General features: G+C 32.2%; 5 protein-coding genes across 12 annotated transcripts; 4 read left to right on the top strand and 1 right to left on the bottom strand.

Moving 5' to 3' along the window:
* The first annotated feature begins 608 nt into the window (after positions 1-608).
* On the top strand, positions 609-9,114 carry LOC136778806 (uncharacterized). Of its 3 annotated transcripts, none has more exons than XM_066735932.1 (10): positions 609-631; positions 6,179-6,463; positions 6,591-6,798; positions 6,900-7,069; positions 7,152-7,347; positions 7,465-7,619; positions 7,702-7,885; positions 7,982-8,310; positions 8,528-8,723; positions 8,976-9,114. In XM_066735932.1, the coding sequence occupies exons 2-10, from the start codon at positions 6,221-6,223 to the stop codon at positions 9,065-9,067; spliced, it is 1,773 nt and encodes a 590-aa protein (XP_066592029.1). In that variant the 5' UTR covers positions 609-631; positions 6,179-6,220; the 3' UTR covers positions 9,068-9,114. The 3 variants fall into 3 exon arrangements, with proteins under 3 accessions (XP_066592029.1, XP_066592028.1, XP_066592027.1); XM_066735931.1 differs by lacking the exon at positions 609-631 and adding an exon at positions 1,214-2,767; XM_066735930.1 differs by lacking the exon at positions 609-631 and adding an exon at positions 1,214-2,710.
* Positions 9,115-10,831: 1,717 nt separating this feature from the next.
* On the top strand, positions 10,832-16,323 carry LOC136778852 (uncharacterized). Of its 5 annotated transcripts, none has more exons than XR_010823489.1 (5): positions 10,832-11,028; positions 11,174-11,257; positions 11,430-11,685; positions 14,233-14,444; positions 14,508-16,323. XR_010823489.1 is itself a non-coding variant. In XM_066735985.1 (3 exons), the coding sequence occupies exons 1-3, from the start codon at positions 10,996-10,998 to the stop codon at positions 11,619-11,621; spliced, it is 309 nt and encodes a 102-aa protein (XP_066592082.1). In that variant the 5' UTR covers positions 10,832-10,995; the 3' UTR covers positions 11,622-14,224. The 5 variants fall into 5 exon arrangements, 1 of the variants encoding a protein (XP_066592082.1); XR_010823492.1 differs by having other exon boundaries at positions 11,430-11,561; positions 14,508-16,321; XR_010823490.1 differs by lacking the exons at positions 14,233-14,444; positions 14,508-16,323 and adding an exon at positions 11,750-14,224.
* Positions 16,324-16,698: 375 nt separating this feature from the next.
* Positions 16,699-22,055, top strand: LOC136779213 (uncharacterized). 2 transcript variants are annotated; one of them, XM_066736680.1, is made up of 4 exons: positions 16,699-16,942; positions 19,221-19,481; positions 20,723-21,068; positions 21,393-22,050. In XM_066736680.1, exons 1-4 carry the CDS (start codon positions 16,922-16,924, stop codon positions 21,752-21,754), a joined length of 990 nt encoding a protein of 329 aa, XP_066592777.1. In that variant the 5' UTR covers positions 16,699-16,921; the 3' UTR covers positions 21,755-22,050. The 2 variants fall into 2 exon arrangements, with proteins under 2 accessions (XP_066592777.1, XP_066592778.1); XM_066736681.1 differs by lacking the exon at positions 16,699-16,942 and adding an exon at positions 18,580-18,662 and having other exon boundaries at positions 21,393-22,055.
* Positions 22,056-22,198: 143 nt separating this feature from the next.
* Positions 22,199-25,807, bottom strand: LOC136779211 (squamous cell carcinoma antigen recognized by T-cells 3-like). The gene is made up of 7 exons (XM_066736678.1): positions 25,649-25,807; positions 24,867-25,534; positions 24,613-24,794; positions 23,659-24,539; positions 22,949-23,579; positions 22,732-22,879; positions 22,199-22,657 (listed from the first exon to the last, which is right to left on the bottom strand). The coding sequence occupies exons 2-7, from the start codon at positions 25,306-25,308 to the stop codon at positions 22,218-22,220; spliced, it is 2,724 nt and encodes a 907-aa protein (XP_066592775.1). The 5' UTR covers positions 25,309-25,534; positions 25,649-25,807; the 3' UTR covers positions 22,199-22,217.
* A 196-nt stretch (positions 25,808-26,003) lies between these two features.
* Positions 26,004-27,213, top strand: LOC136779214 (deoxycytidylate deaminase). Its single transcript, XM_066736682.1, has 4 exons — positions 26,004-26,388; positions 26,457-26,674; positions 26,774-26,987; positions 27,075-27,213. The coding sequence occupies exons 1-4, from the start codon at positions 26,333-26,335 to the stop codon at positions 27,124-27,126; spliced, it is 540 nt and encodes a 179-aa protein (XP_066592779.1). The 5' UTR covers positions 26,004-26,332; the 3' UTR covers positions 27,127-27,213.

The following is a 27,213-nucleotide window of genomic DNA, read 5'->3' on the forward strand; positions in this document are numbered from 1 at the left end:
CTTAATTAGAGTTTTAAAAATTCAATAATAAACAAAGGAAAGATAAAGTTTTCTGCGACAGTTCACGATTTCCTTTGCGAAAAACAGCGAGCGTATATAATGGTATATTGAGTATGATATTTTAAAATATGTATAGAGAGAAGGGGGGGAGGGGGTAAAATCGAGGGAAACTTAGTGATTGGTCAGCAGTCAGTGGAGCGTCAGCCAACCGACGTTTTAGTGCAGTTCGTATAGGCAGAATGAACCGTTATTGTCAACAAAATTTATATCTTTGCTTTAATACTTTCCTTATTTATATAATTTTCGAAACATTTTCTTCTCTGATTCAAGAATATGCTTGAAAATATTTTTCAATCTGATTATTTCATTTCTCGTAAACGACTATTGGTTTACCACTTAAATCAACTTAAGAAATAGTGTGAGTGAAAGGAAGAGCGTGTATAAATAATAGAAATGAAAATTGTGCGAAAATATTTAGTGTTTTCCTTCCATTTGTAATACATTTTTGCTAGTGAGTTCTATTTTTAATCAAAATTCATGTCTATTTATTTACAGAAGCTGTTAATTGGTGACGTGATGGATTAAGAAAGTTTGTCCAAATTTTGAAAATGTAGAAGAATTTTCTTTTATGGTGAAGCTTCAATATTTTAAGGCCTGTAATTAAGAATTTCATATTAAAAAACTCGCTGTAAAGATTCTTTTTCAGAAAAATATTGTACTCTTCTAGAAAGAAGAAATGGTGCTAAATAAGAATATAGAGGACAAATTTGTTAAAGGATAAATAATAATCACCACATCTATACATATAGCTCTATTGTCTCTCGTAATTCAGTTGCTTTCCTCAGTAGTCAAGTTATTATTCCAAGAACTGACAGATCACAAACACAGCTTACCTTATAAATAACCTAAACCATGATTTGAGCTGATCAGTTTTGTGATACAAATATACAAATTATAATTCTGTGTAAATTCGAGCAAACACACTAACAGTATATTACTTCTTTAGTTCTATCTCAAGGAATAACGATAGAACAATGGAACATCGAAATATCGAATCTAATAGAGATAATGAACAATTTCTAGTGTTGCTTTCGGAATATTTGAAATTATAAAGATTCAGAACGTAATGATTTAATTAACTTATAAAGGTATCTCATAATAATTAGTGATTGCTTGTTTAGACAAGATTAGCATGGTTAGCAATTTACGAGTTATAAAAATTCAACTTGTATTTTGAAATTACGCGCTTCTACTTTGGTGCAGAGGACTCTGCCGGTCGTTCAACTGCATAATGTTATATATATATAATTATTCCAATCTGTTTGATATCTGATCTACTGCGCAAGTCCTCTCAACTTTTTTACTTCTCTCATCTCTTCCTTTTTCTCCTGTGATACCGGTTCGTCATGTAAGGGTATACAGCGATAAGATAATAACAAAGCTCTTATTAATCTTATAACTTCGAATAACCATCAATGATGAAGAAATATATACAAACGTGTGAATTAATATTTTTGAAGACTAAAATAATTAAAATTGGTGCTGGTGGCATGCGCACGTGTTTTTTTATAACTAACGTTTGTAAAATGCATATCAAGGTATCCAGATGCATATAGTTACAGAGATAATAGATAGAGACGGAGCAGAGCTCGGTTGAATTAGCGAGATATTATAAAAACAAAGAATTTTTCCTAATCCTCGATATGAAAAACACCGAGAAAGCGGTTGAATATAATCAGCATGCAGTTTGTACGATGACACCGACAAGTGCGATGGCTAGTTGACCTGTTAATGAAGTTGTTATGATTAGCAACATTAATGCAGACGATGCAGACTGTCCGCATTCGAGGATCGTTCCGCCTTCTTTTTTATTCTGCATGTATTTCAATCATTCGAGAAGTTCAGTCATTCTCCGTTCGCGCTGCGTTCTCTTAGGTCACTCACTCTTATTTTTGTTTTACACACTATGTTGAATTTCTTCATGCTGTATTAACGTTTTACACGAGGGTTGATGCGAGTATTGGGGATGCCAGGTGGTATATATATATATATATATATATATATTGTTTAACGGTATACCGGCCAAACCGGACGTATACACAACTACACGTACAGCATATACACTGGTTTCGGTCGACGACCAGTCCCCGAATCCGAACCGGTCTCGGCCATTGCCTTCTCCCCACGCTTAGTCGAGTTTAAAATGTGTAAACTCCTAAGGCCTCGTGCATAGTGCAGTTTTCTACCGCACGGTGACGCAGTGACCGCTTCATTTTGCCGGCAAATCGTGTGCAACGGTCAGAGGGTTGAATTCGTAAACTAAAGGAACTAAACTAAACTCGAAGCCAAACTTAGCAATTATTTAACGCGAAGATCGAGCTAAACATTGTATCAAAGGTTAAAGTGAGACTGGTTGATCGCAGCTAAATACCGTTAAACTTAAGTTCGGTTTGTAAATACAGCGCAAACTGTCATATGACGCTTAAGAATAATGTCCTGAGACGCAGATTGTGACGCCATTGCCCTGTCGCGTGGCTAAAAATTGCGCGTGTGCATCGGGCTTAATCGCCTCTGTCTACTTTCTCGCGAGTCGCATCAGCGTTTGCCAAACTGCCTTATTACTTGGCTCTCAGCTCGCTCTTCTCTCAGTCAGTGGGCTCGACGAGCGAGAGAGCTGGCGTAACGCCACATAACACCATCCAGTATTTAAGTTGGTTCACTTTGATTCTCTTATTTTGACCGAACTTTTTAGAATATCTCAAACCTGGTGATTATACTTAATACCTGTAATAATAATGTTACCCTAACAAGAGTTATCATAATAAAAGCGGTTTTATACAAGCTATATATCATCACTTGTTTGCACCGTTACGTTCAGTTGTGACTTCAGCGTACTTTCGATCCAATCGATATCCAATCGTTATTATAACAAACGGTAGCGAAATCTAAAACTTTTCTGCTATAGTTATATTACGTAGCATATTTTTTGGTTTTATTTCATATTATGGAAAAACAAAAGCCGGAATACAGGGATGCAATTATACAGCACAGCTAAATAAGAGTTTCTTGTTTCATCCAAAAAGTAAATACTACACGCTCCTTGATAGGCATTGTGCGAATTGTATTTATGTTTGTAGGAAACAGTTGGATAAGATGACGAGGTGTCTAAGATGACGAATTCAATGTATTATTCCCCTCAAATCCCACGTAGCATAATAACTTCACTATTACCCAAGAGCTCATAGAATGTATTACATATAGCAAGTATATGCGAAGCTTTGTTTATTATTTTTGTAATTAACCTGTGTTATTAAAAACGCGTAAACTGACAGACTGGACGTAACATTTGTGCTTCATTGAGCAAGAATTACAGTACTCTGGTAAGGGTCTATTATTATTATCTTTACTAATCCTTAAAGAGGCATTCAAATTTGGGGCAGTAGTGGTGTATAATAACAAGCGATTCGTTTTATTGGTAAATTGGAATAGCCTTTTCAAAAGTAATAATTTCTGATAAAACGAATAATTTAGTCTGAAAATTGTATAAAGATATCTTTAAAAAACTCCTATCCAAGCTAGATTTTTCGGGTTTGCACCTTTAGTCTGGAGCGTCTGGAAACCCTGTAAAAGACACACCAATCGAAAAAGGGTGGAAAGAACTGAGATATAAGGTTACCAATGCTCCAAGTGATGAAAAATAAACAAGACATCGTGCATGATAATGTGAAAATTGTTCCTGGATTATTTGCATATCTTTAACTTCAATATCCAAAAATTGATTAACATTTAATAAATTTGTCTAATAACTGTGTGTCTTATTTGTAGTTTGTCATCTTACCCTCACCAAAAAGTCAAACTTATCCACTGCTGCAGATACAATAATGAAAAGTCTGTCTTGCTAGTATTGTGTTTTTGATTGATTGTTTAAATATAATTTTTAAATTTAAATGTTTACCTACAGACAAATATCTTATTGATATTTTTCTCAAAAATTAATTCTATAGACGAATTTGGAAGCTTTTTAAAACCAATATCAAAATTTAATATCGCCAAATTACCCGACTTTCTCCTAACACTTAAGAGTGTGTAAAAACAAACAGCAAGATGTATTTAAGTTTCTGTGGCAAATAAGAAAGCTGCACTAAATTAAATAGTCCTTTTATAACTCTGTTGTCTCTTTTCAAACGCAATAATGTCTCAGCTACGTAATATAATTTTAAAATTCTGTAATACTATATTTTCCATGGATTTAAGATTAAAGCTTTTACTGGTGGGCTTATTTGCGGCGAGAGATAATGGATATTACATAAAAAAATTCTTCTAAACATTTCGAGATAAACGAAAGAATTTCTTCAATAATATTTTGCAATATTAAAATAATACTACTATATTCTAGTGATATTAGTAGCAAGTTATGTATAACATCAGCTAATATTGTTTGTAACAGGTTAAAATAATTGACTTCTCAGTACTGTGGAGTATGAACAGTATTTGCTGTAACGGTCAATAGGCTGTATCATTTGCAAAACAATGTGATTTTATTTTCTATCTACTAGCACACAAAATAATTAGATAAAAATACTTTAATTATCTTCCTCTACTCTATTGTTATTACATTCAAGCGATTTTATCAACGGTTTAGCGGTAAGGTCACTCTAGGAAATAAAAATTTTTTTTTTATTATTAAAAGAAGTTTTAAAATCCAGAAAATAATATGGCAAAATTTTATAGACGGATAATATCGCTACATACCTAGATTTTAGATTCTGTTGTGGTCTCTTGGTATATATAGAGTGCAGACAGTGCAGTACTATAGTACTCTCTACGAAATCTTATCATGCATTTTTCTTGAAACAACATTTATCACGTTCGCCGGAAATATAAACAAATCTTGACTAATTCATTTGAAATATTAACTGTATATCAAAAAATACTTTCTCTATAGAATAACGCATAAATTATTTTATTACATTGCATACTCCTTTTGTTATAAATAATTTTCTGCCATTTTTTTCATGGCATTTTAACCTTTTTTTCTCTCAGAAAGCGCCATTTTTACAAAAATTGGTGTATCGAGAAAATCTTACCTAATTCTATAACTAAATGTTTAATTAATCAAAAAAGCTTTATTTTTATAAATGCTAACTTAAAAATGAATGTACTCATTCTAGCTATGAGTCACTGCAAGAAGAGGGCGTCAACAGAAACAAACTGTGCAGTTGCCAATTTCACAATTATCTCACTTTCAAATAATTATTTGTTTATAGTTTATTATACAATAATGACTTTATATTGAAAATTCGAGTCAAATTATGGTTTCACTGAAAGAAATGATAAAATCTACCTTTGTCCGCGTCTAGAGCAGCATAATTGTTTTGACTATTTTCAAATATAAAAACCAGTGCATAAAATTTATTACCCATGAGCAGTGTTGCAAGAAAGCGGAAATTTGGAGCTCCCACCATCACGTGTATTCTTTATGCTGGTAATAAACGCAATAAAAAAGATTCAAAGTGGGGGGCCAGAGTTCCAGCTTTCTCATAGCATTATGGGTCAGTGATGCTATATCGTGGGTATTTAGGCCCCCTCCATGACCCCCAGTCCCTCTATATTGTCAACTACATAGGAGCCTTAGTGGAGGTCACAAATACCCATAATATCTCACCTAAGATTCCAGTACATTTATTTGCGACGAGATTAGCAAATCTAAAATTTACATTTCATGATTCCGGGATATATAAACGAACGATTGTCTAAAATATTCCGCCATATTACTGACAACAATCTTATTATACTAATTTCTGTGTAAAGTGTTATGTATAGCATCAGTTAACACTAATTTCATTGCGTCGTTAATATAATTTATTTCCTAGTACTGTACCATAAAAACAGTATACGATATATCTCACACTAGATTCTATATTCTTGAAAAACAAGATGGTTTTACTTTTGTTTTCTTTTTCCAAAAACACAGTAAAAACCAAGCAAAATAGTAAAGTTTTGAAATTCGGTCAAGAATTTTCTGTGATATTGTTTTAACATTAAAACTGCATTTTAAACAGTACAATAATTAATAAAAAATTATTTTTCCAGCTGCGTTTGGTCCACACGCTTAATTTAACAATACTAATGAATTTTTATATATTATATATGTGAAATAATTTATTTTTCTGTGTAGTAGACAGTATTTTAACCGTTGAAGAAATTATCTGAACTAAATATGACGCCGGCCGGCCAAGCACTTAATCGCATGAAGAGATTTGACATATTTGCAAAAAAAGCGTTGAAGGCGTTGCGCTGCAATTCCAGATGTGCATCGACGTTTCCCATGTCCAATATAATTGATGGTGCGAGAGGGGAAAAAATTATTCGCTCGCCGTTCAGCGAGACCTCTTACCCATCCATATTTCTTCCAGAGTTTATTTGGAAAAATATCAGACATTATGAAAATAAAATTGCTTTGGTGAGTATGATTTTAGTAAAGAAAAAATTTAAAGCTACAATAATTTTAATCATTTTAAAATTTAATTCATAAAAAGAATAACAGTATTTCTCGGTAATCCGTTTTTCTTATTTTTATGCTCCTAAAGGAATGCGGCGTGACCGGTAGAAAGTACACATTTGCAGAATCCAGAGATGCTTCGAATTACGTTGCAAGAAGCTTGGTGAATTTGGGCTTGAAACAGGGGGACGTGGTAGCGTTGATAACTCCAAACTTACCGGAAACAGCTTTGGCCTTTCTTGGAATTTTGGAAGCTGGTCTCGTCGTTACTACTGTCAATCCATTTTACACCGTAGGTCAGAACTGCCCTGTCTTATCAGTTATATATATATATATATATATATATATTTTTTTTTCTAAATGTAATTTTTTACTGATTTTTGTTTATTAATTTTAGATGAAACAGCAAAGCAGCTGAAACAATCCAACGCAAAGGCTATTATTTGCGCTGCTGAAGTATCATCTACCGCTCAAGCTGCTGCAAAATTTTCGCTGCCACCTGAGAGCCCACTGATCGTTATTTCTGATGGTACCAACAGTCCACCGGAAGGCTCGATACCATTTTTGGTAATTTTTTAATGCGACATTGGATTTTATTAGAAATTTTGTAGCTTCGATGACTTATATTTATTTATTTATTTATTTGTAGGATTTGATTTCAAAAGGCAAATCACTGCCACGATTGCCACCTGTACTTAGGACCCCAAATGATTTGGCTGTATTACCATTCTCGAGTGGCACTACAGGCATGCCGAAAGGTGTCATGCTATCCGATATTAATTTGATCTCTGACATAACAATGGTTGAGAGTACTCTTGGAACCGACTTCCTTAGGCCTACAACTGGTAAAATTATATTGCTCGATGCATTTCTATTTTAAGTACTCTCTTGTATATTTTTAAATTGCTCTGCATTGTTGTTTTCTTTTTTCTTTTTATTTATTCACTCTATTTATTCTTTAGATTCCTACCAAGAAGTTATACCAGCAGTCTTGCCATTTTTCCATATTTTTGGAATGACTATTATTATGCTGACTAGCCTGACTCAAGGGTTTAAACTAGTTTCTCTACCGAGATTTGTACCTGAAATGTTTGTTAACGTTTTAAAAAATCACAAGGTTGGTGTAATATATATATATATATAGGAGCAAAGAAGCGGGGGAAACTCTTAATCTTTTCATAATTCATATGTGATTATAGGCAACAATGCTGTATAGTGTTCCACCGATTATATTATTCTTATCAGCATCACCATTTGTAAAAAAGCACCACTTGGAGAATCTGCACTCTGTTTTCAGTGGTGCGGCTCCTTTGTCTTCAGCGGACGTTGAAAGACTTTATAAGAAATTGGGGATTGATGAGAGTTCAGTGAAATTCTTCCAAGGTATTGATATTCTTATATCAAAGTTGGCATGAGCAGTTTTAATTAAATACGCTAGTTGCAAATAGGATTTTAAATAATTAAAATTAATATTTCAAGGTTACGGCTTAACCGAGACTTCGCCAGTTAGTTTTGTCGAAAAGACAGGCAAAAAATTCTCGAGTATCGGAAAGCCTGTTTGTAACTGCGAAGCTAGAGTCGTCGATCCATTGACGAACGAACAGATTTCTACTCCTGGCAAAACAGGAGAGTTGTGGATCAGAGGTCCTCACGTTATGAAGGGTTACTTAAATAATGAAGCAGCTACGAGGGAAACGATTGTTGAAGATGGCTGGCTGAAAAGTGGAGATATTGTTTATTTTGACGAGCAATTAGATTTCTTTGTGACTGATCGATTAAAAGAATTAATTAAAGTCAAAGGTTTTCAGGTAACAAATTTTGCTCGAGTGTGTCATCGACTGATTAAATATATGCTATTGAGAAAATTTGTTGTATATTCGCTGTATAACTGCATTAATGGATATAATTTTTTCTGTAATGTAAAAATATAACACAGGATGTGGATTTACACACTAAATTAAATGTAAATTTTTTTCTCTATATTAACTTTCAACTTCTTAACAAGCAATAATTTTATTAACGCAGGTAGCCCCTGCTGAGCTTGAAGCTTTGCTCAGAACTCATCCAGATGTTGAAGAAGCAGCTGTGATCGGAATTCCGGATGAAAAAAGCGGCGAAGTGCCAAAAGCTTTTATTGTGCCAAAAAAGGGAAAAAAGCCTGCTGAGGATGATATTCAAAATTTTATTAAGGGAAAGGTATCCGAATTTAAGGAAATTCGGGGTACGTAAATTTTATAATTAATAATTGCAGAATGGAAATTCCAAGCGTTCCAAGTGTTAAACTCATTTAGAGGTTGTTTATATCATACCTAAATATATAGTGTTTCTATTGGAAAATAACAAAATTATATTATACTTTCCTCAAAAGAATAGCAAAAGTCACAGGGGAGTTTTGGAATTTTCACTCTTCATTTTACCAATATAATTTTCTGAAATATATATTTAATTAAAAAATATAATAATTGTTTTACAGGTGGAGTAACATTGGTCGATTCAATACCCAAAAACCAAACGGGAAAAATTTTAAGATCACATTTGAAACTTCGATTCATACAGAATAAATAGATTTTCTTAAACATTTTTTTACAACGTGCAAATACAAGTATCTGTGCTTAATTGCTTTTAAACGGGACATTATTTTGATATTATCATGTTTTACACGCTATAACACAATATATTTATATATACTACAGTGATTAACAACTTTTAATACTTATACATATATATCAATTGTATTATATATACACTTTTTATTACAAAAAAATGATAAAATATTAGGAAACATCAAATAAGTATATTTTTATTTTTCGCCCTTAATACACATAATCAGCGTAGAAAATTAAGCGGGACGTTTAAAAGACCCTCACCTAATTTTCCTTGCGAAATACTGCAAACTACAATTAAAAAAATTGTAAAGATTTAGCAAGACTGATAGCGCTCAACTGTTCAGATTCCAGCTAAAAAAATCTCGAGGTATTTTAAAAAATTACATAACTAAAGCCCTTTGTGTGATTACCTTGCTAATGTTTAGAATAACCATCAATAAATTAGAAAATAAAATATATTAAAAATAATATGTATGCTACTTTAGGAGAAAGGAGTATAATTATTGGAATAAAAACAACACGGCAGACAACCGTCTTTGCGTATCAGAAAGACTGAAATGACCGGTTTAGTTCTCCATCTGACACATTATAGCTTTTAATACTTATATTCCATGATATTTTTGCCCTGTAGTCCTCTGAAATAAGAAAGTTTTTCCACCAGTACGATTATTTAACAATTGTAATAAACAAGCGTGCATTATGAACACAAAGGATATATATTTGTACCTATTTACCTAAAATTGTTTAAGATTTCCAAGAATTTTATAAAATAGAAAATCGTAGTATTTGTTTTGACTTCAACTTGTGCGGGTGTAGTGAAGAATTTTAGATGCCAAAATGTATTAAAAGCTAATGGTGCGAGAGCAACTATTTTGCTTCAAATTCTTGATTTTTCCAGCAATGATTTATAATAACATCAAAGAATTTTATTACGAGGGGGAAAGAAAATTTACATGACGACTGATTATGACCATGACATGTCGCCTGACGCATCTGACAGAGCTGAGCTGACGCCGCTTTTGGAGCCTGGAGGCCCTGGAGCTGCTTGGATTCGAGTATTGGAGTTGCTTAGATACAATGAAAAACTCAATTTGAGAGCGAGAACTCACTGAACTGAGAAAGGTAGAAAAGTTCATTTGATCTGCGATCAGCGATAGTCACCTAGCGGAGACTCCACGTACGAAAGGGGGGAAAGAAGAGAAAGAGAAATTGGGGGACAGAGCACTACTATACAATGTTACCATTCTGTCACTGACTCTGCCGCTCTATCCCCAGGTAATAGCTAAATTTTTCATACATGTGTATTAGACCTTTACCTTATTTATATTTTTCTGCCATTTAAATTTAAATTTACTGAAAAAATAAACACACTAGTAGACGATCGCATATTTATCATTTAATAATAAGCGGCTTCATCTTACTTCCCATATCACTCCGAAAGATGCCGCTAGTTTAATGTTTTAAAATTTGGAAGCTTTTAATTTAATGCTAAGCAATTATGAAAATTAAATAAAAGTAAGCTTGAAACAATAATAAGACATTAAATTATTTATGCACTAAAAAGAAATAATCAATAGATACAAAATATTGTGTTAATTAAAATAGGTAAAGTTTTGGCGCGATTCTTTTGGTTCTTCAGCTGACTGACAAAGGCATGTGTCGCGTGTCGCCGTCTATCTTCACTGATTAACAGTTTTTTAAAACTAGTAGATCCAGTAAAATCGATTCCGATACATTCATACATGTATAAATTTCTATCTGTGAAGGGTGTTGTAAAATGTAAAGAAGTTGCATTTATTTGAAGACTGCACTGAAATTGATCTTTCGTTTATAGTCCGAGTGTTTTTACTTTTACAAGTTAATATTCATAAGGTTTAGAAACGGAAGATGGAATCTGCCATTGTACAACTAGAGCAAAGTGTTAATATATTTTTATTCTGTAAAATATTAGACTATAATCAACCGGCAATACATACATTTTAAATGCTTAAGCCGCCAGTAGTTTATTTGTGTTAACTAATCTTACGGAAAATATTTGATTATACTTAATTTTTTTTTAACTTAGGTTGAAAAAGCTGATGGAAAATTAGGAATGATCGCTTGGCAAATAGACGAATTTGAAAAGGAATTTGAAGATCCGAACAATGAAGTAAATAATTACAACTATTAATTATGCTTAAGGGATAGGATATTTTGTATAGAGAAATTTCTTAAATATTATTTGTATAATATCTTTTATTCATATATTTAAACAATTTATTATTTTTTTGAATTTTTTCTTTGAGTGCTTCTAATTTATAATTCTATATGGTTTTAAACAGGTATCTGTGATACGTCTATTACGGTCAGTCAATCAAGTAACAAAGGAATATCAAAATCTGCGTCAAGAAATTTTGGAAGTCCAGCAACTACAGAAACAATTGGCTAATTCTTTGAAAGTTCAACTTTCACAGGTTAAAGGTCGTTTTGACTTATTACGTAATAAAATTACTGGTCATACTCAGACACCTTAGTTTCATCAAATAGGCCATTTTTCAATTTTTTCATGAAACTTATTTTATGTATATATATTTTAAGGTAAATCAAATTTATAATACTTTTTTTTCTTTTAATAATCTATTTAATGACTTATAAACTGTAGGGATCAAGAAAAATTAACAAATAACTACCAAAGTAGCATGTATTTATTGTACTGGGGCCAATTGATGTGTTTGTACATTAACAAACTTGTACCGAAACTGACATAATTGGCTAAATTGAATATCTTCATGTCAGAAACTTGTAATTAATATTAAATTAACAAACAAGATATTCTCTAGAGCTTAAAAATGAATATTGCATATTTGCTCTGTACATACAGACATAAATGCAATAAAGGGGGAATGTGTAACTTTATACGTATACGAAAAGTGTCTGGGAAAAAGACCAAATTTACCAATACATAATGTTAATGTGTATGCATATGCACAATTACACATTCACATCTTAATATCATTGTGTTAGTATGAAAGCAGCCAGTACATATGCAGAACATTACTAATATAATTAAATGATGCAACTTTGTGAAATTTGTTATGACTTTAAAAGTCAGCACTTATTTATCAGTCCAAATTTCTTTTTTCTTTAAATATTGAACAATAATGTTAAACTTCATTGAATAATGAAGATTGCTATTATAAAAAAGTTATATGTAACTATGAATACTTTTTTGTTAACTTAATATTTAAAATATGATAATATGAAGCATACAATTTTAGAAAACTTCAATCTTACACTTTTAACATGTACTTGGATCTAAAAACCATTTGTTTGGTATTTTAAAAATTAACAAGAATAAAAGAAATGTGATACTTAGTGACTTGCACATTAATGTCAATGGATTTTTATTTCTTGCAGACAAGTGCTTAAAAATGTTAACAATGTGTTAAACTGCACCAATTTTTAAAGACTTACTGTTTACAATTAACCTCAATTAATAATATTAGACAATGATATTTATATCATACAGCTCTTTTCTTGTAAAGGAAAAATTTGAAAGTATTAAGTCACACTATCTTTTTGTATTCTGAAGCTAAGTATGCATATTCAAAATTTGTGCATAGTTTTTATAGTGTCTCTTTATTATGAGTGGCTTAATCATGAACATAGGGCAGTAAATTGTCTCACAATTCTGTGCTAGCTCCTGCTAATACTTCTTGGCGTATAAAGCTGCACAAAAGCTTGCATGTGAATGCTTAGCTTAATTATGCCAGTCAGTACATAATATTAAAAGAAAAATTATGCATTGACTCCTATACTTCTACTGATTTCATTTGTATCATTCCTAGTCATTTCATTCATAAAAACTGTCATTTTTCTTTTCTTTTAAAGAAGTAGCTTTAGTGACCTAGTAGATAACAATAGGTAGAACATTTGTAAGATACTTCTAATTGTTAAGTTAAGAGAAAAATGGTCTGGAACATATTTAAAATGTGCCAAAAATTTGGTCAATTAGTAACTCATTTCATTTATTGTTAAGTATACTTAACAAAATCTACTTGTATTTATAGATAGTCTCTATATCAAATTAAAGACTTATGAATTTTGTAACACTTTTAGAACTATCTCTTAGGATTTTTAAATTTCTATTGTTATATTAAATAATAAAACTACAGTGCTGTCGGAGATAAAATTTATAATAAGGCATACTAATTTGAATTTGAATTATATTTATTTAAAGATTAACGATACGAATTTTTAGTTGCAATGTTGAAATATTGTAGCGCACGCCAATTTCACCTTGTACGACGGTTAATGTTTGAATATAATACTATCGCACGAAGCATGTTTAAAGTGTGAAACACGACAATTTTTCATATTACTTGTAATTATGATAAGAATACGATTTTTAATATTATACTGTAAAAAAACTTATACAAACTTATACCATATTCATATCGTAATATAATATAAAATCATTTACAAATCATTATTTAACGGCTTATTATTGTATTGCTCAAATATTTCAATACATATTCCAAAAAAGTTCATGAAAATTCTTTGTAAAATTATGTTTTCAAAACATTTATTATAATGTAATAAACTGTTGTCTAAATAGCAAATGCTCGAACGGTCTTACTTTTTTTTGCAAAATGTAAGGTCCAATGGTTTATATTCATGCTTTCAATAATTAGTTTAATTTTGGTCAAAGTATTTTTTTATGGCTGCTTGGCTTTTAATGTTATGTCCGAGGTCAAGTAAAGCGTCTAAAAGGATAATCAATTACTCATTTCCTTTCAGCTACGCCCTCGTCGACCGTGACTTCAACACTGGTACTCCAAGTATCTATCCGAGACTTTTTCTACGTCTAGTAGTCTTCTTGGTACCCGATTGAATTTAATGAAAGCAATCCATAATCAATCATCAACTTCATTTTTAATTCCTTATCATTTTAGATATATTTCTCATGAAAAGCAATTTCCAGAAAAGTGACTTTGCAGCTATATACCCGTCTCTCCCCCCTTTCTCTTTAATTGTATTTTTCTTAATTATCAAAATACCGGAAAAGTAAATAAGATTGTGATAAAATCGATAACATAAAATTGTTGAATCTTTTATAATGATGATTTTTTCTTTTTTCTTAAGGTGAAGGTTCGTAGGTGAGTCATCGTGCGAAGAATACTGCGGATAGGTTTTAAGAAGGGGACCGGTTTACTCCTAACTCCTCCTCTACTGTTATCCAAGTTGAGGTTTCCTTGCAAGAGCGAGGTTGTAGACCTTCGCCTACGGCAAATTGTCTCATACATATCGCTTCGTTTATACATATGGATGTGAACATGTTTAAATAATGTATACAGGTATGTTTCAATATATCCATAATACACAGTATGTTAGTATGTATAGATTTATTAATTTTACAGATTAAAATAACCAACGACCGTAAAAGAATTTTAAAACTTCCCATACTTGGAATTCCTTACGAAGCTTGGACCATCTTTTCCATCTACTACTGCTAATGGACAACCAGGATCAGTGGAAACAGCTAGAGAAAACTAAAGAGAACTATATGTGCAGTATATGGAAGACAAATGTACATTTATCGAGCATCTTATTTAATTTATGAATATAATTATAAATTAATTTCGATCCATTATCGGAAAGAAAATACGCAACAGCTTTAAAGCTTTAACCAGAGGTGTGCAATATGTCAAAGACTCTGTTATTCTGTTTTTCATTCTTATTCGCTTTGAATGCTAAAAGGCACTCTAAATATTGTAAATTGATTTATTTTGTACAATTATCGCAAAGAATCTAAACAATTTTGATTCTGAGTTACGAATTTTTTAACTCAGATTAACAGCGTTGTTTACGCTATAATTGTTTTTTTTTCGAAAGATCAAAGCGTACAATTTTGCTCCAGTTGGTTATTTGCGTTTGAAGCGAGAAGCGTGGCATCGATGAACCGCAAACAGATTTCCGATTAGAAATCGATGCAAATCACGCGAAGAGTTTGGATTCTCTTCCGTTTTAAGAGGATCGTCGTTTCTTTTTACGCTCAATTTAAAATGCTGCGTCGTACTGTCGCGAGAAAGCGATTCGTGTCTCGCTAGATAGATATAGTTAAGTTGCGTAAAACAGCTAAGTTACAAAATCATTTGATTTATATTTTCCATTATATGCGCGCTATAATATAATTATTATACTTTATTATTAACAGTCGGAAATTTCTTCTAAAAGAAATTATTTGAATGTAAAAAATATGTATATTTAAAGGTTAGTCCCTAATCAAAAGTTTAGTCAGGGATTATTGACTTATATGAAAATTTTATTTTATTTTGTGATTGAATTAGATATATTTAATTAAAACAGAGTCTAAAATTAAAACCTTAATATGTTTAGGTTGACACTAATAATGTAATCGTTTTATTTTAACTAATAAAAATAAGAATGGAGTCATTAATGAGGAGTTGAAAGAAAGCGTGCGAAATATTACCGACATAAGATTCCCATTTTGGGGAGACGACAACTTATTCGTTTCTGAACGGCTTAAGGCGTAACGAACGGTTTTCCGCTCAATTTCGAACGTCTCCGTGAGAAAGAACATTTATTTGAAACACAAAATGCTTTTTGGAGATGGACTAATCAAATTTGAAGGTTTAAAATTATATTAAAATACAAATAAATAAACATAAAACTGTTAGCAACAGTGTACTTACTATTAACAATGTTCAATTATCTTTTAACCATTATTTAAGTTTCTACACAAAAATCCTCTTCCAAAACAAACAATCAAACACGCACCATTTTACTTAACAAACTCTGTTATCTTATACTATTATGCAATAGAAAAATGAGCTATCTTCAACAAACAATCGTGAAAATCAAAATTTAAACTATACCTAACAATTATGAAATTGCTAGCAAAAACCTATTATCCAATATCTAAGATCTTACTATACGAATAACAAGTATTACTAAAATTTAAATAAATACCATTTACAATTTAAAATTCGTTTTCCTCGACTTCATGTTTGTTGCTGATACGACATTCTTCTGCTATACAGAATCTTATCGTTTGTCACATCTCGCTTTTTCTCTCAAGACTTTCCATGACACTCGTATCAGTTCATTAAGATTTCTAACTATGCTTTGTAGAATAACATTATCGTGCTTATAGAAGAAAGTCGAAAACAGAGGACGACGACGTTCGTCTTATAATGAAATTGTTCAATTGAGAGAAAAATTGTAATGAAATATTGAGTAATGGATGGTTTGCATACATGGATTTGGTGATGCATAAATGTAAGCGTTAGCAGTATTGTTAGTGAGAGAGACAGAAGGGTATTATAAAGTAGAATCATTGTACTAATATACTATGTATAGGAAAGCTTTTGCTATTGTAATCAAGCGTGTTAGAAAATAGCAACATTAATTGATACGCGAAGCACATTTCGTTCTATGGACGATATAGGTATAGTGGAATTTGCCGAGCTTCGTTCTAATGACCTACTCCCACACGAAGAGGGAGGACTGGCTAAGTGAGTAAGAGTAAAATGGCGAGGGAGAAAGAAAACGAGAGAGAAGCGAGAGAGCAGCAGAGGGATAGGCGAGCAAAGAAGTTTGCTTGGCAAGTTCAGTCCTCGTCGACCGGTTCCAACTTTGAGTCGAGGTCCGGGACTCGACCGTTCCTATCACCTTCACTCTGTATGCCGTGCTCCCTGCTATCTTTACCTGAGAATACCAATTTTTACCTTTATTTAGTAATAGTACCTTTAAGTCGTCGTTTTTCGAGTATCAGCTTGTGACCAAATCAGCTGATCCATGATCCACAGTGATGGCACGTTTTTTCGAAAAGGTACAATTTATATTTCACTTGCTATTTAACACCCTCCTGTTAAACTCTTTGTCTGTGCGTTGTAAATAGAATATTAAGTATACTTAAATTTAATTTAAAATATTTCTCTCTTATCGCTTATGCCTAAATACTTTAATAATTCACTACAGCTATATACTGTTTTTTTTAATTTTGTTGTTAATAATATTATTAACGAAGTGTTATTTTTCAAGCTTTATTTCTCGTAGTTTAATTAAATAATTCATGATCTAAGAGGTATTAAGCATGTTTGTAAAGTAATTATTATTTAATTTATTATTTAACATCCTCGTGTGTGACTTTTTATCTGTATACTGTATATAGATCTCAAGACTCATCAGTTTAATTTAATGTTTTTCTCCTCCTATTATTTTTTTTCTTGTTTTATAAATCTTACTGCTTTTATTTTTAATTATACCACCTATTGGTCCTTTTTTGCTAATATTACAAGTGAATCATCTTTTTTTGACCATCAACCTTCATCCCAACAGAATTAATTCATGATTCATATCAAGACCATGCTTTTTGCAGAGACGATTTTTCTTAACTCAAAGTTCCTCAATTTCTCCTTCAACCCTCTGTCTGTATGCTCTACAAAGAACATTGAATTATATCTATATATAAATAATAATTCTGATTTCCTCGCATGTTACTAAATAATTATCGCCGGTCCCACGCTGCTATTCCAGTTTTTCTCACTGCTATATTTTTTCCTTTCTTCTGGTTTCAGCTCTCGAATCCTTGAATTTAACAGACTATGAGACTTTAAGGAATTCTTTGGAACTCGTATACTTGTCGTAGTTTTCCTGTTACACCACGAATAAATCATTTTAGTATCTATACTTTTTTACATAAATTTCGGTCCTTTCGCTAATTTACGTGGAATATTTGTCGTTCCATTGACAGACGTCTTATACACATTATATATATACATATATACTCTCAGTGTCTCAGTACCGTATATGCTTATATAGGAGGGACTTTACTTTCGGATCGGTGACCTCGTTGCTATCGAGTTTCCGGCACGCTGCTTTTACACGTATCGTCGTGCCAGCTTTAGTCCACTCCACTTTTGCCTCTTCACAAATTAGGGCATCTCGTGCAAATTCGATGTATAACTCCCAAATTATCCTTTCTGTTCGTATAAAAAAAATCCCTCCATATATAATTATTTATTTTTCATTCTGACGAAATTGCTGATTTTTAACCGGATAATTAAATTTATCTACATTTTAATAACGTTGACATAAATATACTTGTATAATTAAAGTTTCCTCAGCTTTGTTAATTATATTATTATTGGCTGAGTCTCGAGCGTAACCTGCGTTAACCCATTGAATGACCGACCAGTTTCCACACTTTTCTTGCTAACACAATATATGTTGCCAGCTGGCATTCTCCAGTTGTAGAACAGTCTGTACTTTCTTCCTAGCTGTGGTTCAAACGATGAAATAAAATTTGTATACAGAAAATTTTTCAGAGAATTTAGAAACAATGAAAAACAAAGTTATCTTTGTTGATTATCAATGAGATCGCTACACAGGTATTTGTCGATCGATAAATTATCTCCATTGTTATTTCGTTATTATATTATTATTGTTTGCAGTACCCGTCGAGAAATCTTTATAACCGAATGTGATTATGACTCGCGTGAGATTTCAGTCGAGTGATATAATATTACAAGGATTCCCAAATTAATCCTGTAATATAACGGAGCTTCATTTTATCTTTAACTTTTTTTTATAATTAATCTTGTAATAATTCTTTTTTTATTTATAGAAATAATTGAAAAGGATTTTCAGTTAAAAAATAAAAATTAGTAAATTATAATTAAATTAATTAATTGTGATTATTCCAGTGTGACTTTTGATCAAATCCAGCAACTTTCGCTGAATGCTTACCCTTCTTTATTTTTTTTCAATATATGAAAACTGGAAAATTCAAATGATCAGATTGTAAATTTTCTTAAAATTTTTTAAATAAATTCTATGTGTCATGGTCAATAGCCTTGAACACGTTCTAAGTGCTAAATTCATTTGAAGGTTTTTTACAGTTTTCCCAGATACATATCTTAACCATTTAACTTAAAACAGTTTTATTATTTTTCTGGAAAAAAAAAATTGCAAAATGATCGTAAAACGTTGGAGTTTCTGCTTTTCATATTTAGTTTAAAATTAAGTTTACACGATTAATTTATTGAGTATCCTGCAGTGAATATACGTATGTGTTGAATTTTCAAATGTGTGTATTGAAATTTCAGACGAGGGAAGCTTACGGTGGTACCAACATGCGTGTCTGTGTTCTGGGTGTAGCTGTGCTGGTGGTTTTATTAATAATCAAAGAGACTGAAGCACATGGAAGACTGATAGAGCCTCCGTCAAGGGCCTCGATGTGGAGGTTCGGCTTTGATACACCGCACGATTACAATGATCACCAATGCTATTGTGGAGGTTTCAGCACACAATGGCAACGAAACAAAGGGAAATGCGGAATTTGCGGTGACCCGTGGGATCTCAAACCGGTAACTGTATTTTATCGCGTGATAAGTTCAACACACGCGTACGAGAACATTTGCCACTAGAAAATCACTTGCTTCACCCACGTAGTATACATATATAGTGTCAGAAATCTTCCTGGAACGCTCCTCGACTCGATTTAACACGTTGGAACGTTCCAGGAACGTTTTTGACACCACGCGTGCTATGTGGCTAATTATCTATAGTTTTTCTGTTCAGAAACTTATTTTTTACAATTTGATATACTTGCGTGGTGGAGGGGGAGTGATGTATATGACAGGATGTGTGTGATACCAAAATAATCTATTCGATCAAATCAATACTGTGCAACAGGATATTTCGTATAGGAACGAGTTACTTTTATACTTCAACAGGGCTCCGAAATGTACAACGGTCCATGGATCAATGAACTCGTGTTCTTTCGGAATTATGTTGATCTTCCGATAAAAAACATTTTTGGCGCTTAGAAAACTTGACCCCTCCACGCTTCGAGTAACACGATGGTCACGATTTTATAACCGCTGTTGGACGTAACATGAGAATGAAATGCTTGAAATATAAAATTTTCAACGCTACGTTGTGAAAGAATTACAAAAATAAGAGAAACCTTTTTCGCAAAGAAAAAATTATGAGTATTGTTGACTGTTTTTTTAATGGAATGAAACTTTCTGTCACTGTAGTCTATAAACTTTTTGATTAATCCTTGCAGAATTTTAAGAAAGAATCGATTTTCTATACTGATGTCCAAAATGTTTCTCATGTCAATATTAAAGTTATTTTATAAAACAAAGTTCGACACAATCGTAAAGTGGAAAATTGTAAACGACTTGTTGTTTCATATTACTTTATTTTAGTATCATTTCTTATTTAGACGGAAATTAATATAAAAATCTGCAGATATTAAATTTGAAATGTTTTTTTTAAGTTGACAAGAAACTGGGTAGGTCGAGTGAAGGGAATAACCTTCCATTCACTCTCCATTAAATTGTGACTAACTTTGATAGCAAGTACATTTCAATGACTTAAGATTGCCCATTTTCAGTTTTTACTACTCTTCTTATTTTCTTTATTTCTCTCTCGTTTTGCAATCACACAGTTTAGTTGATATTAGTGCCAGTTCATTTTCTCAAGGATTTTTATAAAATGTGTTTATAATTGATACGAACTATTTTAAATAAATTAGTGATAGAAAATAAATAATATATGTACGTTTAAAGATTGGAAATTAATTGTTTTTTTGTTATAGCCCCGTGAGCACGAGACGGGTGGAAAATATGGAAATGGAATTATAGTTAGGAGATACAAGACTGGTTCCGTTATACCGGTCCACGTAGAATTGACTGCAAATCATCACGGATATTTTGAGTTTCGCACGTGTGCCATGAAGTACCGAGATCAGGAGGTGGATCAAGATTGTCTGGATAAGAATCTTCTTTTAATGGAAAATGGCACAGCGAGGTACTATCCAGGACCAGGTAGCAGGATCTTCAAAGCTTATTACAAACTACCCGATACTCTCACTTGTAAGCAATGTGTTTTTCAATGGAGATACATCGCTGGAAATAATTGGGGCACTTGTCCCAATGGAACTGGTAAATATCTAATCAATTATGTTTGAGGGTTGAAACATAGATATTTAACTGTTATTATAAAACTGGTGAGCTTAAGAGACATTTATTTGTATGTATAATGTAAATAATATTCTTTAAGATTAATTAAAAAACGTAATCTATACATATAGGTTTTTAATTGTTTATCTCCAGATATGGATTTGGATGTTTATTTGAAATTCTACGTTTCGCGTGTAGATAATCTGGTCTTGTTTGTTTATATAAGATATTTGCTATTAAATTATTTTTTAATTGGAGATATTACTGTCATAAAAGAAACTGATAGTATTTCTTTTTGTTTTGAAGGAGCTGTAGGTTGTGGCCCACAAGAAGAATTTCGGGGCTGCGCTGATATCACCATTGGTGATAACGAGCCTGAGCTACCACCGAGACCATATGAACCAGGCATTTCCGGTAAGAACACTCCAACGCCTGGTGATGAAAGCCAAGGAGTTTCTGCACATTATTGGCTGTACAGTTTTATTATTGCTGGAACATGCCTTTTGGTTGTATTGTCCTCAATGGCATTACTGTATGCTTACTATTACCATTCTGGTAGAGCCAAAAAATGGCTCATGGCTAGAAGACACGTATCATCCGAAATTCCACCGGTTGCTCCTCCAAGGCATAAAAAGCACCATTTACCGAATGCACAGTTACAATTGTAAATTATATTTGTATCTGTATTATATCCGAGTGTTCACTGGAACTCTCATCTGCATTTAAAGACTTGTACAATTTTTCTTGTATGTATTTATAGTAAATATGCATTTAATTATATATAAAATAGTGGGAAGAATGAAAAACGATTAATGTATATATACAAACGTTGGGGGATACTTTGAAAGTGTTTTAAAGAGATTATGGTGCAAATGTCACTTATAACATTAGTGTTCAGACAAAGTTCCATGTTGTAAACATAAGTTAATATTTAATGTACGGTAGAATAAATATATTTATTTTTTATATTCCTAATGCTTTGTAATTTTTCCACAAATGTTTTCCATATTTATACTACCACCAGCCTTCGCACCAAATCTCTCCAACTTAACATAAGAGATAAGTATTTATATCTCGACCAATGGTTGGTTCAGATATGTAAATATTTAAACAAAAAACATTTAATGTTAATTATTTTTTATTCAATAACATATTTCTAAAGTCCTGGTTACTTTTTGGCTTAGAAATTTCAGTGTTAGACGTGCTCGGATCGTTACCATTATTGGTAACTAATTTAACATTACGTGGTACCATAGATAATAAAGTTTTTGGTAGACCAAACGTACTTCTACTGACAGATGTACTGCCTAAGGATTTAATTTGATGCAAGTCTTCTTCAGTTTTTTTACGTGCGGGTGGCTGGCTTATTGCTACACTGATTACTTTGTCCCCAACTGTCATACCATCAGTAGCAATTAATGCTTTTGCGGCACTATTTACATCGTCATATTCTACATAAGCCAAACCTTTTGAATGGCCATTTCGATAAGTGACTATACGCACTTCTTTTAATGTCCCATGAATCTTAAATATTTGTTCCAATTCTTCTTTTGTTGTTGTTACAGGAAGACCTACAAGATTATTAATTTACACATTGTTCAAGTATAATGAATTGTTGACTACACATATCACTGCGTGGTCTTACCTTTCACGAAAAGTTTATTCTTTTCAAGAATCGAACTGTATTTAAATCCGGTGCTTCGCGTTGTCCTATCTGGATCGCATCTTGAAACAAACATCGGTCTCCCTCTTATAGGAGACCTATCTAATTTCAATGCCTCATCAACAGCACTCTGAAAAATATTTGATTTTAAAGTTTAATGAAACTGATATTTAGTAATTCTTTATAATTTCTCACTTACTGTGCTGTTAAGTTGGACATAACAGAATCCTTTACTACGCCCCTTATAATCTTTAATCATTTTAAACAGTGTAATCGGTCCAGCCGGTTCTAAAGCTTTCCTTACTTCTTCTTCTGTTGCAGTATAATCCAAGTTGCTTACAAAAACGGTTATTTTATCATCAACAAAATTAGATTGGTCAATATCCATTTTATCGGTTTCGGGAGGTTTAAAGCCTGGTGGCGGAGCTACTTTTGATTTCGAGCTTTCTTCTTTTCCACTGATTAATTTAGTATTTTTATCTGAAGCTGCTTCGGTTTGTTTTAAACTGGGACCTTCTGTTTTAATTATCTTTACTGGAGAACTTCCTAGATTTTTCCATTTAGGTCCATCGTCGTATTTTCTTTTACTTGCCTTCCTATGTTGAGCTGTACTACTCTCATATTGCGACATTTGTTGAGACTTTTGTCGTTCTTCCGCAACTTTTTCGAGTTTTTCTTTTGTTTTAAGCTCACAAAGTTCCATTTGCTCTAATGTACCTTCATCTCGTTCAAAATCTATCCATGCATTTGCTATACTTTCTGGCCAATCTTTAACAGATGTTAAGGCTTTCTGATATAATTTTCTGAGGTGCTTGGTATCTCCATAGCACCTAAAAACAATATGATAAAATTTACTTTTAATAAATTTAAAATATTATGATTTATAGTTTTAAAAATTTTATAGCTTACCTTTCCAATGAAATATATTCCAGCCAAGATGCTGCTGTAGCAGAATGGCCTTGGGACAATATGTCAGACCAAAGGCTTCTAGCCTTCTCCATGTTATTCGCATGTATTGCCTCTGTTCGTGCCCAGTACTGTAATATGACACAGCTTGGATCACCCTCTAAACCAAATAATTTTGCCAAATGTTCACAAGCATTGTTATATGCACGGCGAATAATATCGATCTGTTTATTTTCTTCTTCTTTGGAATCAACATTGATACCGCGACGCAAATATTCAAGATACGTTAGCCAAAGGTTCCGATAATCTTCAGCATTGGAGAAGCCTGCTAATAGTGAATTTTCAAATAATGACTGCACTTCTATTACAGGCTTATTCCATTTCTCGTATGCTCTTATCCACTTTTGCCATATCAATGCGCACCAAGGAATATTTCTTGATGCTCTTCTGTATACTTCCTGAAGTATATTTTCAATTTTGATATTATTTTCTAAATAATTTACATAATCTAACCATAGTGATACTTCTAAACTAAGCTCAGCTATCGCTCTTTCAAACAATACGGTAATCCGACCAGGATCACTGTTTTGCTTTTCATGAAGTAAATATGCTTTATAAGCATCTAGAGTTTCACTTTCATTTTGTGACGAGACTACTACTTCTTCAAATGGTAAAAGAGAGGTAAGTTTGGCTAGCCCCCGCTCATAGCATTCTTTAACAATATTATCATCAATAGTTGCATCAGCACCATCCTCTTTTCTCCAAGCTTTGTATTCCTCATATGTTTTGTCCATGTCTAATAAGGGGCATGCCAGTTGACGTCGAAAGAGGTTACCAATACGATTTATCTGCTCCTTTTTCTCAGCTTGATTCTCTTGATCAATCTAATACAAAAAATTATTAAAAATTAGTAATTGCTTAACAGATACTGACACAATTTACCAAACAGTCTCTTACTAATGCATATAAAACAGATTCAAATTCTCTAAAAGCTTCCCATATTATCGCTCCTTTAATGGTATGTAGCCCTACTGCAGTTAATGCTTGCTCAAACAGCTGGCGAACCTTTTTTGATGCATCTTTATCAGCTCCCATATTTCCAATACTAAATTGCAAATACTCTAGCCACACTTCAACGGCTGAAAAGTAAAACATAATTTATATAGAATTATTGAATAGTAGAATAAAAAATACATATTGACAAATCTTACATAGGTAATCTTTTACTGCTCTCTCGCATAATTGAACAACATTTGCTTTTTGTTCAAGTGATGTTGCTAAATTAATCTCATCCTTCATCCATGAAAGCCAAAGTTCAGGGCTTAAAGGATATTTCAAACTCATATTTTCTCTTGCAGTTCTTAGACGATCTAGTTCTCCCATTTTTTGTAATTTAACAATCAATCCTATATGAGAAGAGTAATCATAAGGATTTTGTGCAAGAGCAGTTTCCAACACCTTCACCTCTGCTTCATTCACAGCTTCTTCATCTTCAAAATCAGAATCCGTATTATCGTTGTCATCATATTTTTCTGTAATACTATTTTCTTTTTCAACCATATCTTTTTCATTATCATCATCAGAGTTATCACTGTTTTGTTTGTCTTCTTTATTCCTATAATCACTGAAATTATCCGTTTCCATTCCTTCCATGTTGAAAATGCTTGTTAATTTGATTTGAAAATTGCTTATAGCCACTTAATTGATTTTTTATATAAACACAACCACAATTTATATACGAAATTTGCCGCCTTCAAATGAAGTTTAAACAGAAATGTATATCTCGTTATTATTGGAAGCTTTTTGAAGATTATTATTATAGTAATTATTAGTTTTAGTAGTTTTTAAACTTTTGACCGGCTAATGACAGCTCTGAGATCTGAAACAAGTAACAAACAAAAAGGCTCCAATTTTCATCAATCATAACATAACCCTTACAACCAAAGAATACAGATTTCGTTGAACTACGTAGAGTTATCGCGTTACTACTTACCACTTATACGTATGTATAGACAAAGTTAATACACCAGATACAATTATAATAAATTTTCAAATGCTGAACCACGGGGTTAAAAGTGGAGCCATAAGGGTTGCTTGATCATTTAAAGCTCACACATGCGTAATACTACGTATATGTGTATTTTCCATTTTACTGTGTGTTTACTGTTACTGGTTTACTATTTAACAATTGGTTGGTTTCGGCTGATTTAAAAGTTTCTACTTTTCCTGGCTTGTTGGTTGGTTGAGTCGGTTGGTGCCGCTGTGAAAACATCATGGCGCTAAGTTAAAACTCCATGCGTATACATATAAGTCACACAGTAGTGCTGTGAACAGATACCCTAACAAATAGGCGATATATTCACTATTCAGTGTCACGTCACGGACCTCGTGTTAGTTATTCAGTCGTTTACTCCGATTTACTCGTCTCTTTGTGCACCAAGTGGCACCAAGTTTTGCCCGGTACTGTGCGAAAACGAAGCAATTCTTTTTACAATTTATAACACTATTTGACACAAATCTGAATTAGCATACTTTTCTTTTTTAACACAAACATAAGAATATTATTTCATTATTCATTCATTTTATGTTGTTTTATGCGAACTTTCGTGTTAGGCTATAAGAGTCATATGTTTATACCACTTTATAAGAACAGATTTGGTGTATATTAATTTTTATAATGGAAGAAAATTTATATAAGCTTTCTACAGTCAGTTTAGATACTGATACAAAACGGTGAATATTTAATACCTTTAATTTAAATTAACATGTATATAGTTTATTTATTTTTTTAATTATTTAAGTACATCTTACCTTGAGTGGGATGAGTATTTTATGGCACTGGCAATTTTATCTGCAAAACGAAGCAAAGACCCTTGCACTCAAGTTGGGGCATGTATAATTGATCAAGAACATAAAATTATTGGAATTGGATATAATGGAATGCCAAGAGGATGTGACGATGATGATTTCCCTTGGTGTAAAGGCAGTGAAGAGCTTTTAAATAACAAGAAACTCTATGGTAAAATTAGTTTGATAATTTTATATATCAAGATTACACCCTGATTATAAAATTAAATAAATTTTTTTTGTTGATGTTTTATCTTATATATTCTTGTAGTGTGTCATGCAGAGATTAATGCAATTTTAAATAGTAATTTTGCTAACGTGAAAAACTGTACTATGTATGTAACATTATTTCCTTGCAATGAGTGTGCTAAACTAATGATACAATCTGGTATTAGGGAATTTATTTATATATCAGATAAACATGACTACAAAGCCAAGACAAGAGCAGCAAAAAAAATGTTTGACTACGTGGGGATAAAATACAGGTATATTTCTTCATTTATCTTAATGTTTGGGCAGAACATTCTTTTTTTATTTTTTATAAATTAATAATCATAAATTTCTATTCCTAGGAAATATACACCTAAAATTAAACAAATTGTGGTAGACTTTAGTGAAATTTAAGGAATTAATTGACCTGTTTTTATACAATGAAGATATCTGTCTATAATAATAATAATTCTATATATACGCAGAAAATAATGCATATAC

Source organism: Prorops nasuta, unplaced genomic scaffold (genome assembly GCF_024137725.1).
Source record: "Prorops nasuta isolate Cenicafe-Biocafe unplaced genomic scaffold, Cenicafe_Pnas_1.2 PNAS00015, whole genome shotgun sequence".
NCBI classification, from domain to species: Eukaryota; Metazoa; Arthropoda; class Insecta; order Hymenoptera; family Bethylidae; genus Prorops; species Prorops nasuta.

Coding starts and splice junctions, on each gene's coding strand:
- LOC136778852 (XM_066735985.1), top strand. CDS start 10,996: ATGGAATCTGCCATTGTACAACTAGAGCAAAGT. Junction 11,029..11,173: donor TTGTACAACTAGAGCAAAGT/GTTAATATATTT, acceptor TTTTTAACTTAG/GTTGAAAAAGCTGATGGAAA. Junction 11,258..11,429: donor TTGAAGATCCGAACAATGAA/GTAAATAATTAC, acceptor GGTTTTAAACAG/GTATCTGTGATACGTCTATT.
- LOC136779211 (XM_066736678.1), bottom strand. CDS start 25,308: ATGGAAGGAATGGAAACGGATAATTTCAGTGATTATAGGAATAAAGAA. Junction 24,795..24,866: donor AGCAGTAAAAGATTACCTAT/GTAAGATTTGTC, acceptor TTTACTTTTCAG/CCGTTGAAGTGTGGCTAGAG. Junction 22,880..22,948: donor ATGTCCAACTTAACAGCACA/GTAAGTGAGAAA, acceptor AATATTTTTCAG/AGTGCTGTTGATGAGGCATT.
- LOC136779214 (XM_066736682.1), top strand. CDS start 26,333: ATGGAAGAAAATTTATATAAGCTTTCTACAGTCAGTTTAGATACTGAT. Junction 26,389..26,456: donor TTAGATACTGATACAAAACG/GTGAATATTTAA, acceptor TAATTATTTAAG/TACATCTTACCTTGAGTGGG. Junction 26,988..27,074: donor TACGTGGGGATAAAATACAG/GTATATTTCTTC, acceptor TTCTATTCCTAG/GAAATATACACCTAAAATTA.
- LOC136778806 (XM_066735932.1), top strand. CDS start 6,221: ATGACGCCGGCCGGCCAAGCACTTAATCGCATGAAGAGATTTGACATA. Junction 6,464..6,590: donor ATGAAAATAAAATTGCTTTG/GTGAGTATGATT, acceptor ATGCTCCTAAAG/GAATGCGGCGTGACCGGTAG. Junction 7,620..7,701: donor ACGTTTTAAAAAATCACAAG/GTTGGTGTAATA, acceptor ATGTGATTATAG/GCAACAATGCTGTATAGTGT.
- LOC136779213 (XM_066736680.1), top strand. CDS start 16,922: ATGGCACGTTTTTTCGAAAAG. Junction 19,482..20,722: donor ACCCGTGGGATCTCAAACCG/GTAACTGTATTT, acceptor TTTTTGTTATAG/CCCCGTGAGCACGAGACGGG. Junction 21,069..21,392: donor CACTTGTCCCAATGGAACTG/GTAAATATCTAA, acceptor TTTGTTTTGAAG/GAGCTGTAGGTTGTGGCCCA.